The sequence below is a fragment of the Blennius ocellaris genome (assembly GCF_963422515.1).
Source record: "Blennius ocellaris genome assembly, chromosome: 4".
Classification (NCBI taxonomy): domain Eukaryota; kingdom Metazoa; phylum Chordata; class Actinopteri; order Blenniiformes; family Blenniidae; genus Blennius; species Blennius ocellaris.
The window spans coordinates 16,543,364-16,557,368 of record NC_137653.1 but is presented as its reverse complement, the minus strand read 5'-3'; the positions used below and the strand labels follow the sequence as shown (position 1 = coordinate 16,557,368).

The following is a 14,005-nucleotide window of genomic DNA, read 5'->3' as shown; positions in this document are numbered from 1 at the left end:
AGCCACTTTATGACATCTATTACACACTGGTATTACAACATGTAATGTGACTGCATTGCTAATGACTACATGGGATGAGAATGATGTTGTGGTGGGATTGATGTGTAAGTGGATATTCAATGAAGGAAGAATCCAGGTGTTGAGACAGAATGGAGAGATAGGTTTACATCAGTCTTACAAAAGGCAGCTCAAGAAACAAAGCAAGAAGAGGAGAGCCGAGGTGTGGGACATGAGGCAAGGTTTCCTGTGTCATCGTGTAAAGCTGGTGAAGTGAAGCTTTCAGATTTGAAATGATGTTTAATTCACTTTTGGGAAAATTCAATTAAAACAATGAAAGAGCCAGAGGGAAAAGCAGATGAAATGACTTTATTTCATCAAATCAGTTGCAGGGAATTTTCTGAAGAAACAAAGTTGGGATAAAAATTTTTTTTAAAAATTCCAGAGAACGAATACAACCTCCTAATTATAATTTGAAAATTATGGTTGAACCCCACGACTATGAACAAGATAAAGTGGTAAAGAGGATGGATGGATGGATGATAGAATTTCAATACTTTATATTCCTGACAGTACAATAAAGAACATTATGGAATCAAATTATTTCCATAATTAATGCATGTTTTCCTTATCAATCATTTTCTCAATAAATCAATTGATAAATGTTTAGAATGTCATGGAATTGTAAAAAAAAAAAAAAAAGAAAGAAAGAAAGAAAGAAAGAAAGAAAGAAAGAAAGAAAGGAAAAAAGGCTGTGAATCCAGTCTTATTCCACAGCCAGTTCACACTTGCTTTCTCCAAATGACAAAAATGAAAGATATTCATATATCAGAATTTGAATGAAAAAAAATGGTTTAAAGTGACTTGATGACCAATAATAATGAACATGGAAATAGATTCAATTTTCTTTTTATAGCTGGTGAAGTCCTGCTAGATAAGAATTAATAATTAATACAGGAAGCTGAGCAACTTATATTCATATACATTATTGATTTAATCAATTTACAGTAACTTATGAGTTAATTTCATTCAACTTTGACACACTAAAACCAGCTCAGAATTTACAGGCCTCTAATGGAAAGCCGCATTACAATCGATTCGACTGATATTACATGATATAGCTTGAATTAAAATCAAGGGCAAACTGGAGGATTGTGAGAAAATTTCACAGCACGAACATAAATTCGCCAGCAGCCCAGTTTCCCCAGAGATTTTTAAAACTGTGGGAAAAAAAAAAAAAAAGTGCTTGTCTCTGGTGAAAACAAAGCCTTATGTGTCCAAAGTCTGATCTGATTTGCTACTTTCGTGTCTGAGAGAAAAACCTCAAGCAAGAGCCAGCAGGGAAGTTTTACTTTGCTCGTTTCATATAGGGTAAAGCCTTAATCTCCTTTTACTGCAACCAAAATCTCTCATACAGAAGCTGCTTGTTCAGCTAGCCACATCTGTCTACTCCTCAGCGACATATGTACACACGTGCACACGCACACACATTCACACACACACGCACACTAATTCCCGCTATATCTCTGCACCCACATACCAAAGCAGTGGTGGATATACACCGTGGTCATCCTTACTGCTCAAAGACATATTGTTCATTATCGACCTGTGACTGTGGTTCAGCTGTTCTGGTTTTCATCCAACAAATGGGAGAAAGTGCTTTTCTTTTTTTTTTTGAATGAGTGCAAGATTTTATGGGGGTGGGAAACATGGATCCGAGTATGTGTGGGACTGCTGACACTGCAGATGGGAATGTTTTCATTTGGTTACAAGGAATTCCACGGAGATCTGTGGCCGGGATGCATACTGAATAATGGAGGAAAAACGTGAAAGGAGAATCCATCAGTTTCTAAGAGAGCAATCAGAGTTCCTGTCTCTGCTCGTGCCACAACTGAAGATTGGCCTGTCCATCACTCCTGTGGCCTCAGCACTGCAGGATGTTTTGATTCATTGAGGAGCAGGGCTGGTGGGCTGCCAAACACACATCTCGCCCAAATCAACAACTTGTAAGGGGATGATGAATGTCTCAACACCCTGTAGCCAAGAACACAAGGGAAGAGCCGAGAGAGTGAAACAGAAATGCTTTTACAAGTGATAAATGGAGGCATCTACGCAATACACCGGAAGTTAATGTCAGCGGTCCAAAAATTGTGACGCAGACTGATTTAGCTTCCTCCATATGGCGTCACGCATCGCCCAAGGCAACACGGACGTGGGCGCAGGAGGAGTAAAAACGGAGAAATGGAGGAGAGAAGGAAGTGAAAATACCATGACGATAAACAGGGAACACACACAGCACATTAAAGCTGAAAATCTGAATGTGATTGTAAGAAAAACTAAAACAAAGGTAGGGAAAGTTGGGAGCAAATCTGAACCAGCTGCTCCAGATGTAAGGGAGTGACGCACACACGCACACACAAACCATCTCCTCTCATAGTTTGCATGTGAGCCAGAGCGGGCCGCATGACTATTTCTGTTGTCACCTCAGGGAAGCTGCGTCCACGCCGCCATTTGACAAGGCAGCTGTCCGATTCCTCCTCTGGACTCCCGCCACACTGGGAAGACTGTAGGTTCTCATTCATGCTCAGGTTCCTCGATGTGTGGCCAGCCCACGGTGCAACTCATGACTCATACAGTGTATAAATGGAAGATCTATCGGGCGGGTAACCAGGACAACAACATACAATAAGTGGTAACGATGGAGACGAGTAGTCCTCCATTTTCTGTCTTCCTTCCTCTGGCATGTGTGGCCCACGACTCCTCCGAGTCCATTCATCCCCACAATCAACCCGCCATCCACTCTTGACAGCTTCCCTCTCCCACGAACATCCGTCCATCAATTATCTCCCAGAGCACTGCTCCTCACTTATCATCGCTCCAGTCATACCAAGCTCTGCTCCTGCTGTCTGTCTCCAGCACAAAACAGGCGTACAAATGCCGGGGAAGCAGTGAAACTCAATCTGCCGGGCTGCTGCAGCCCTGACACTGATTCATATCTACACCCCACACCCACACCAACAATAAAGGACGTGGGGAAGGGAAAGAAAGGGCAAAAGAGCAAGAAAGGGACAGCAAACCTGTATGTGACAAATTACACGAGAGAAAAGAGATCTTCTGGAGTAAAGCGGATGATGGATGTTGACACAATACACCTCTCAGGCTTACTCATCATGCGTTTATCACTTCTCTGTCACTTGGTTGAACCAGTTGGGTGAATTTTTGGAGGCAAGCAGGAGCTTGAGAATGCTAGAAAAATACCCACATTGTTTCTCAATAACAAACATCCACCGGTGGCTTAAAGGTTTCTTTTTTTTATTTCTTTTCCAAAACTAGAACAGATTTGTTAGTCATGCAGCCACCAGAGACAAGGATTTCTTTGCGAAGATATGTTATTGAATTATAGTCAGATTAACATAGATAAACACTGGAAGAATGCATGTGTCTGACAGACTTGCCTTGTGGAAGCAGCCTATCATAATATCTTTAGGTTTTGAACAGGATGTACATGCTGGCAGCTACTGCAAATAGTTCATGGACCACTTGAAACTAATCTGCCACGACTGAGAAGTCCTCCCCGATGACATATCATTGACTCATCGTTCAACTGTATTGTACGAGAAAAATCTAAATTGTGTATGAAAAATGCAAAACAACCAAAAAGCCACCCTGAAGTTCAAAGTGCTGTTTGTTTTGATAGTAAAACCTCCCCGTTTCACGTCCAGTTCAGAGTCATCCCGTTCTCCTCTGGGACCTTGTGATTTACAGTGTGAGAAACCATTGAACCAGTGACCTTTTCACCCGGCAGAACATGACCTGATGGGCGGCTGTGTTCCGCAATATACTGCTCCGTCAATCTTCATGTGCGTTAAACATACACAATTTGGGCTTTTATCTGCACAAAACTAACTGAGTAGCAGTCAGGACTGAAGTGTGGCCACCATAAGACACATTCCACATATGACACACTGGCTCGTCCTGCTGGTTTCTCCTACTCTACGATTTCACGTCTTCACAGGGACCGATAGTTCAAAGAGACCCTTCAGTTCCGCAAGCCGTAAAATATGTACAACTAAAGCAACGGCTAGGCTGTGTGTTTGTTGGTTGTGACAACACCATATACAGTATATATATACTAACCAACACCGTCCAAAACACCAACATACTAACACCTTTTGAAAACCTTGGAATCTGTAGCTTTGTTAGAAAACTGGCTGAAGTGAGCAGGCCAGTGACGAACAGGGGAGTTTAAGTCATTTGCTTTGGAAAAATGACTCGGGATGAAGAAAAACAACTCAGGAACAAGATGTGGGCAATTTACTTAATCGTTTTGATTCATGTTTCAACGGGCTTTGGCTGGGTGTTTCACAACCTCTCCCACCAAGGTCTGATCTCAATGAGTATGAATGATTATTCAGAGACAAAGAGGTTGTTTGGAATCGACTTTGAGACGGCATGAGAAAACCGTGAGATTTCTGTCACAATTGTTCACTTCTCACAAAAGCGATCAAATTTGTTCATGATGGCCGGAGTGGGACGTCTTCCAATCCGAATGTCGGTAGTTTGATGTTCCTTGATCTTGTCTTTGGACAAGAAACTAAACTCTAAATTGCTCCCAGTGGAGGTCGGCAGTGATGTGCGAAACTATGCGAGAATGTAACCAAGTCCCTGCGTATGCGTCGTTAAAACGGTAAACACTGATTCCATTTTAGCTGTTCGTTTACAAGACAAGAGTCCAAAATGCTACTCTCGCCTGTCTCCATGTAAACAGGGAAAATGCAACTCTTCCCAATTGCTGGTACCGCATGTAAATAGCAGAGTTTTACAGGAGTGATGAAAGACCGACGCAGTGTTTGTTGTAAATGTTTCATATGCCATTTTCACACTGTCTGATGCACTTTTGATGGAACAACGGTCACGTCAGAGGTTGTTTTTTCACGGTGCATGTTTTAATTTGGAGGTTTAAATTTATTGCCACTTACTCTTTGTCCACCAAGACATCAATCGTAGCTCACTAATCTGGAAAGCAATCTCAAGAAACCAGCTATTATGATAATATGAAGCACAATTACACGAGTTTCTTTCTTTCTTTCTTTTTTAATAATCTTCTGTCATGAAATATAATTGTTAACTAATAACTGCACAAGCTTGAATTTGGTTGATTGGTCCGTGGTTCAATGTTTATCTCATGCTTCGTTCATGATGGAACTTGTAGTTACAGTGGTAATTTTTTCTTTGTATTTTTGCTTACCATTTTAAAAACCAGTCAAACTTGTTACCTCATATCCATGTATCATCTTCTGAACCTTGTCCTGACTGTCCTCTCAGTGAGCCGGAGCCTGCAGTGCAGAATACACCTTTGACAGGTGCGTTGTTCATCATGAGGAAAACTGCCACACGCACTCATATCTTGAGGCCTTTTTGAGACATTAATTATCCGAACAAGCATGCTGTTGAATGACGGGACACAGACAATGACTACCTGGTTATAATCTAGCACGGGGAGAACATGCAAACCTCACGAGGAAGCCAAATGGCCAAGAAGCAAGAACTCAACCTTGCAATAATGGAAATATTGTTGCATACGGGAGGTTTTTTTGTTTTTAATCTCGAATAGTTGGATTGAATGGCACCGTGTTTGAAGAGCGACGACATTTTATCCCTCGAAAGGTGAAAGGTAAGGTTAGCTGAAACGAGAATACCACGCAAATTATGGTCAAATTGGTAAAACAAATAGATTTCCCCACAGGCAAATAAATCCGCTGCACAACAGACTGGAGGCTCACACAACCCTTGAACCAGTCAGACATTAACCGTGTCAAACCCGTTCCTGTAAGTCTATATCCTGCCCGTTGTGGAAAGGAGAAATTGTATTGAGGTTCTCAGGGTAAGAGGCTGAGAGTGTGTGAGCTTTAATAGGGTGTGTTGGCTATCCAGTTGATTTAATCAGAGAATGTGGTTACTGATAATCCTATTTCATATATGGGCCCCACACTAAGTCTCCCGGCAACACGTGCAGCCCAGTGGCAGAAAATCTGCTGCACCGTGAATTGAGTGGAAATGTCCGCGTGCAGGACTGATGCTCTGCCGCGCACACGTCAAACCACTCCGTGCTCTACAAGCCAGTACAGAAAGGAATATCGGGATATGATTGGCCGACATGCTACAACCGCTGCACACATGGTGAGGTAGGAATAAAGAAAACCACAGATAGGCGACAACTATGCAATGACACCCCACTTCATCACTTGAGTTTAGGTTTGTTTCATTTAATATTCTCGGAAAAGAAGACCTGGATTTTTTGTGGATCCTCCAATTAGATCCTGTTTATTAGTAAATGTCTTATGTAAGAGGCATGTGGGCAAGCAAGCGGGAATGCCAACATTGTGAGCGGAGAAGCAGCAGTGATGTGCTCACGTTGTGCTTCCAAGCAAACAAACAAACAAAAAACAACATCGTCCAAGTGCTACAGCTTCAGTATTTCTGAACAAGTAGCCATGTCAGCTTCTCCTTCCACATTTTGCCATGTGAACATCATCACAGTTGTGTTAACGTGTTGTCAACGTGGTCGACCGGCTTCTTTGGTGACTTGTGTTTTATGTGGAGAAAGAGAAACTTGAGTGTTTTTATGAGCTGGTCAGAAAAACACAACAGTAAACTCCCCAGGCTGCGAAACAACGTCCGCGCTGCTTTGAAGTTCCCACAATTTTCATGCTTCCGACATGAGAGAGTTGTTTCTTTTTTTTTTACAGGTCACAGTCTGAGTGATCCACCGAAGCGTCGACCTTTACAAACATAGAGGGAACTAAAATATTTATGTGAGCTCTTGTGGGGATGTCGGATATTTTTGGACCCCCAGCTTTCCTGCACCGTATTTTTGTGACACTTAGCAGGTTAAAAGAGTTTAAAAGGTCGGCGGGTAGTTGTATGCTGGTTACTTGAGGCGCAGTTACTGATTTGTTTTGGGTTTTTTTTTTTAATCTGAGGTGTCCGAATATAGTGAACCAGGAGTCTGCAATCGTCAACTGTGCATGATGCATATGTGAAATTAAAGAACTACAGATCACCATTCAAGCTCAAAATACTGCATTTTCATAAGATCAGACATCTTTTTTTATATGTTCTTGCTTTTGACCAGAGCTCAGAATTATCATGATGACATTTATTTTAAATACTTGACTTCATTTAAATTTATATTTAATGAGTGTATTAATGACTGACGAAACCTTTCTATGTTAATCTAGTTTTCTCAGACGAACCAGTGGGATTTGACACTGTCGCGGATAAAACATAGATTTCTTCTTTTAATTATGTATCACGTTTGTCCTATGTAAGTGCAAGATAAGAGTCGTTTCAAAGACGGTCTGACTGGGAAATATTTCACACACGGTTTGTTTTGTTAAAGCTGTGCAGAGCCACGATGGACAGACTGAAAGTTGCAGCCCTCTAGATTAAACTCAGCCTGGAGATAATAAACATACGTAGATACTTTTTAATGCATCTATTTGAGTCAGCTATTGTGAAATCATATGATTTTCTTTTACATTCAAACGAAAAACTATTCCAATGGAGGGAAATCCCTCAAGATTTGGGCTGAATGCAGGGGATTTGCTGGTGTGTGTGTGTGTGTGTGTGTGTGTGTGTGTGTGTGTGTGTGTGTGTGTGTGTGTGTGTGTGTGTGTGTGTGTGTGTGTGTGTGTGTGTGTGTGTGTGTGTGTGTGTGTGTGTGTGTGTGTGTGTGTGCAGTGTTTGCAACAATGCAGCTTGAACTTATGACAAAGTTCAAATATAAGTCTGTGTTTAAAAAAAAAAAAATTCAAGTCCTTGTCATCATGACAATCAACAACACCGATAAAAGCTTTGAAATTAATCTGGAACTTATATGTGAAGGTTAAGAGGATAGAGATTTAAGGCCAGCAGGGCTGTTTCCGGTCTGTCTGTGCACATGGATGAATTAAGGAAAGTGGTTGGGAATGAGTTTCTTGACATTAGCAACCTAATGTGAGTGGTCTGGAACCGTTTTAAATGTTCTGCTGAGCAGCAGGGATCTATTTCTGGTGATGTTCACAGGGTCACGGTGCCTCTAAAATGTGTTTTCACCAAATTATGTAAAAGAAAAAGAAAGAGAGAAAGAAAAGAAAAAGGCAGACAAGGTCATCCGAGAGTTCACTCAAAAACTGACACCTCATACTTCTGTGGCATCTGGATATTATACAGGCAACGGTGCACCAGCAGAGGCACAGTTCATTGACGTCGGCCTGCTCTGGCAACAGGTAATCTTATTCTGCGCTCTAATACATTTCCTCCTTCCAGTGCAAAAACATCTGCACTGTTTAAGGCCACTGTGCACTGGTCCATTTACACACACAAACACACACACACACACACACACACACACACACACACACGCACACACACACACACGCACGCACGCACGCACACACACACACACACACAGCTGTGTTTTTGTACTGAAAACTCACTCTCCACTGTTGAATGAAACACAGTGACAGGTTGCTTCCCTGTCAGCCAAGGCTGCAAGAAAATGTGCAAGCAGAGGAGTCTGAGTCATGCATATTTAGACATTTCACAGGTGAATGACCGCTGAGAATTCATCATTTCAAACAGACAATATGATGTGTGGAAAAGAAGGCTTAGAGGAAGTGAAAAGAAACCAGGGCACCAGACAGATATCTACAGCATCGAAAAGAAAAAGAAAAAAAAAAAGCATTTAAATCTGCCAATAAACTAATCCATGCTTTTACAATAATGCTGGAAATCGCATATAAGATGAACCAAATCCCTCATTTTTAAAGAGTGCCTTCAAATCATTCACTAAATCCCACCCACTGATAACTTCTATGAACTTAAAACACTCACTTCAATATTCATGTGGTTTGAACTCTGTGAGATTGCTCACCCACTAACATTTTGTAATCTCCTGGACTAGATATTTGTGATTTGTAATCTCAAGAATCAATGACAGTATTGTTACCTGTATATCTGTGACATGTAGCAGCCTGAAGACGGTAACGCAGCATTTAGAAGTACTACGACATTCAGGTTTGGCAACTTTCTCACGGAAAGCTAAATGATGAGTCGAACTTTGATTACTGTGAAAGCCACATCAATTTCATCCTTAGGACCAGAACCCTCCTGCCACAGGGACATGGGATAGTAAGTAACTTTCATTAAATCAACATCACACAGGAGTTTAGTGGTTAGCAACATCACTTTATTGGAAAAATACTCAAAAGTCTGAGCCACGGTTAGGTTTGGGGACTTTTCTGTGTGAGGTTTGCATGTTCTGCCAGTGAATGTTTTCGCTTTTGTAAATTGCTTATAAATGACATCATGGTCGAAATTGGCAGAAGCAACGACTCCATGCACAGTCCCCTTCTGCTCTAGTTGCCTGAGGTTAAATCTGGTTGACCCACTCACACAACCTGTCAGCCCGCCTGCCTGTGTGGGTGGGATGACAACAAAAATGCCAAAGCAAAACAGAGATGAGGGAGACATACAGGTGCGGTTGGATCATTCTCCACATTTGTAAACTCCCAGCTGTGCACACAAACACCTGAAAAAGGCATTGCGGCAGTCAACATCGGCAGTTTTATTTTCAGTGCTCTCTCTCTCTCTCTCTGCTTTTGCACTTGACACAGACACCAGTGGAGGCAAACCTACTGTGCGCTTGACTTTTTTTTTTTTTATTAAACTTTCAACAAAAAGACTCCACCAACGACTTACAGTTTACAGTGATTGCCCCACAGTTTATTTTCATTTTGCCTTTTGGTGTATTGAAAGAGAAAGCAAATACACATAAATGAACAGATTCGGATCGCCATTTGTAACTATTATTCTCCTTAAGTTAAACTTGATGAAGAACTTTCAGAACACCCACCCTACTCTTTCATTCTTAAACTCAGTGTCCTCATTTCTCCGAGATCTCACTTACAGCAGCAGTTGCTAGGCAACAGCTCACACCAACCCATATGCATATTTAAATCTATATCGCAAATAATACAGTCATAGGCATGACTAAGTGGAAGGCATACATGGAAGCAGTAATGCACTAAATGATAATCTTTACATCCAAACTATTATAACATTGTCTTTCAACTGTTTAATGAGTCGGTATGATAAAAACACAGTGCTGTGTGTGCATCGGGGATACTAAGTACTGCATAAAACAATCATGTTCCCATAAGTGAGATTTAGAATACTTTATAATCATGAAATTGGTTTGCAATCTTCTCCACGTGTGTTTTTTTTTTAAAGCTTCCCAAATGGAAATATTTATCTGTTTACTAAAAACAAACCACAAATAAAATCAATTCGACAAACCAGATTGTAGCTACAAACTGATGTCAGTCACCAAAAAGTTCTGTGCTTCAAAGAAATGTGACCACAACCAGTTAGAACCAGCAGCTACGGGCAGGTGTGCACTGGCCAAGCTTAGCTGCATGCTTTGTTAAAGAATGAATGAATACAGCAGGTGACGGAACAGGAGGGAGGGCAGTGAAGGAGAGTTTGGCATATAGTACAAGAGAAAGAACAAAAAGATGTGCGTTACAGATACATTGGCATACCTTTTCTTAAAAAAATGTTCATCATTCATACACAATTAAACAAGTTGGGACCTGCAGCAGGAGGGCGTGTGCAGTTTTAGTACGGCGTGTGGGAAGACACACCAGTTCTCTGCTCCCATTTCTCCGGAGTGACACAACGAGGAGGAGGAGGAGAAAGAGGAGGAAGAGGAGGAGGAGGACAAGGAGGAGGAGGAGGAGGAGGAGGAGGAGGAATACAGCTGCATGGCAATGCAATCCATTATAATGGAAAATTCTGGAACGGCAGTGTGTAATTATCTGTATAAGTCATGCAACACCAACTATGGATCCACGTTTTTTAGAGGAAGTGTGTGTTTCAAAACATGCCAATGTTTGGGATTCACCCCGATTGTGAAAGCATTAAATATTTACAAGGGTCTCTTGGGGACGTCCACATGACTTTCACTCAAATATGTCTTACAGACAGGCAATTGGCCTTGAAAGTCCACAATGTCGTTCAGACTACTGCGTCTGTCTTCACCACGACTGGAGTGGTTTTCACAGTTTGCATCGCCTCGGCTTTGTCACGTTTAAGCCTTCTGGACACGACTGCCTTTTGCATCATTGTGTTGATAAAGTGTTGAAAAGTAGAGGACCCACACAGCACTTTTGCCAGGCAACCCACATTTAGTGTTAACTCTCACAAGTACATCTCAATGAGCTTAAAATAGAAAGAATCACTTTATTGTGTTTTGTGGAAAAAGGACAGAGAAATGATGGGAGAGTTGGAACCAAATCAACATATGTGGGCTATCGCACCAATATCATCTCATGAATGTCTTCACTATTTGGCCGCCGAGCACGGGATGGGACCGAGGACATCCTCACAGTAAAGGAAAAGTGAACAGGCAAAACATTAGATAAATTGGTGACTGCCAGCGTGGGTGGATGGATGGAAATACTTACAGGTGCATCCATAGTACAGTTTACAACACTAGTGAAACATTTTTAATATTCAATGTATTTAACTGGTATTCTCTGGTTAAAAAAAATAGATGATGAATTCAGATCCAAACTTTATAGATGAATACAATACTTTCAAATCAGAGCTCATGCTGCCTCGGGAACATGATCACTGTTTTCCATGATAATAACGATCTGTTACACAACTTAGGTTGTTTTCTAGGATTTGAGGAAACGGTAAGATCAGCTTCCTTTGTCAGTGTAGGAATGTTCCACATAATACTCTTTATGAGACCATGGGAACGTGAACCAGGAAGAGACAAGGGGAAGTGCAGTCTCTACATGTGAGCTGCTCCTGCCTTCCTCTTCCTAACCTTCTGTCTCACTCATCCATCACTGCTGGAGTGGGATTGAAGAAGCAGATTGGATGCCTCGAGTCTATTTCAGAGTCTGCTTGTAAAAAGACTCTCTGATAGTCCGAGGGCATGGCACATTGAACAAGCAGGGTGGGTTATGCATGAGAGAAATAGAAAGGAAGGAAGGAGAGAAGCAAGCGGGATGACAAACAGAGAAAACGGAGAGCAAACAGGCAACAGATGCCGACATGGAGAAACTCACGGGAACACTGTCCAACGCAATACTTTGCTCTGAATATGATGAATACATAATTATCCGGCTGCCTTTGAAAGCAAACCCTTTACACAGACATGATGAGCAAGTCTAAATGTTGTTATAACCACATTTACAGTCCAGCACGTGGACTGAGCAAAGAAACAAAGCCTCCAGCACAGGCGAGGGGCAGAAAGAGCTGGATCAGTGCCCAGGATGCAAGCCCCATTCCTGCAGAGAGTGTGCACTGCACTCCCTGCTGCATCTTCGCCAGCATCGCCACTACTGCCGCTGCAAGGGCATCTCCTCTCACATGTGCAGACAGACAGAGAGACAAGCCATAGGTGACTGCGGGCCCCGCTTTAAATGGAAAAAGACAGCGAACTCCGTGCCATGCTGCAACACTGTCACACAACATGGTGCTTCTGCACTCCTCCGAGCCACATTGGAGGGGTGTCTCTGGTGTGCTCGTTAAGGCATGGTATCTGGGCTGAGTATCATCTATAATTTTTTTTTTTTTTTTTTACATGGAAGCAAAATGGATCCTCATTGTGCGTGGCAGTGAGTGTCCATCCCATCTCTGAGCGCATTCCCACTCACCCACCACACAGGATAAATTCGCACCAAAGGCATCATCGTTTTTTAATATAAACTGAATGGCATTAATAACATTAATAATAAAACAATTTAAATTCAAGTAATGACAGGAGAGATGTGCTTAAATGAAAGGAGAAGAAAAAAGAAAGACTAAAATGACCGAACAGACGCCCTGCTGTTGTAGGACACATGTGCAAATCAGACACTGACCACATTTTTTACACTGTTGATGCCTCGATAAATCCCGCATGAGAGAAGCTTGTCCCATATCTCTTCTTAAAAAAATAAAAAAATAAAAAAATCATGCAAAAGAAGGCGTGCCATTTTTGCGCACCGCTGTGATGAGCCTGAAGGGAGCAGCCTTACCTGAATCGGGGTGAATCTTTAATACATTCTTCAAAGTCCACCGTCATTTTGGCGTTTTCTCGTCGTTATTCCTACTTCAATCTGCAAAATGTCATTGCCCTGCGGCGGGACGGGACGTGGCTTGAACCGAGCGGACGGTGACTGGTTCTCCCCCTGACGCGCAGCAGCCTGTCGCCCCTCTCCCGGTGGCACCGTGACACAGAATGCGAGCTCGGAGGAGCGCGTCGGGCGGATTTACTACTGGAGGCGTCGCTGCGCCGCCGAGACTCGCCGAGCAGAGGGGGAGGAGAGCGCCGAGCAGAGGCAGGGTGCCCCAACTGCACCGTGGAAACACGCGGAATCCTGGGAGCGCAACGCAACAAAACACCTCTCCAAATGAATAGGTTTTTTTGTTGTTGTTTTTTTAAATAGCAGCCGCGTGACAATGCAACTCCATTTGTTTCACAAACGACTGACCGAAAGGGTAAAACACTTGCATCATGTAAACGTGGATACCCGGGCAAGCACAAATATCCAGAGCTATAAAATTCAATGTGGCGACAAATGCCTCCTCGAAACAGTGGAATAGAATAAGACTATTCAATGTAGGTAATTATTAAACCGTAACGGACAAGAATCTTGTGTTAAATCATGATCTTCAGTGAGAGGACCCAGGTTTGAATCCTGGCCGTTACAAGAAGGGCATCTTTTGTAGAAAATAGCTTGTTAAAACACATATTAGGTAATAAAAGTACTGAAATCAAATGGGGGGGGGGGGGGGGGGGGGGGGGGTCATTAATACATATTGTAATTTCTAAAAGAAAGAGATACCAGAACCAATATGTAAACCCTTGTAATTCATATTTCGAATCCAGATGTAGCTATTTGAAGGAAGATCCAGGATGTTTATCAAATAATCCATTAAAAACAAGTATTAATTTTGAAAATGG

At 42.1% G+C, this 14,005-nt stretch overlaps 1 protein-coding gene across 1 annotated transcript in view; it reads right to left on the bottom strand.

Annotated features, from left to right (window-relative positions):
- LOC308129060 (arf-GAP with coiled-coil, ANK repeat and PH domain-containing protein 3-like) overlaps positions 1-13,303 on the bottom strand; it is a 54,199-nt gene extending 40,896 nt beyond the window's left edge. The window contains exon 1 of the mRNA XM_080494820.1: positions 13,077-13,303. Coding sequence (XP_080350946.1) covers positions 13,077-13,123 — 47 coding nt within the window. The 5' untranslated portion in view covers positions 13,124-13,303. The remainder of the gene's footprint in view (positions 1-13,076) is intronic.
- Between the last annotated feature and the right edge of the window lie 702 nt (positions 13,304-14,005).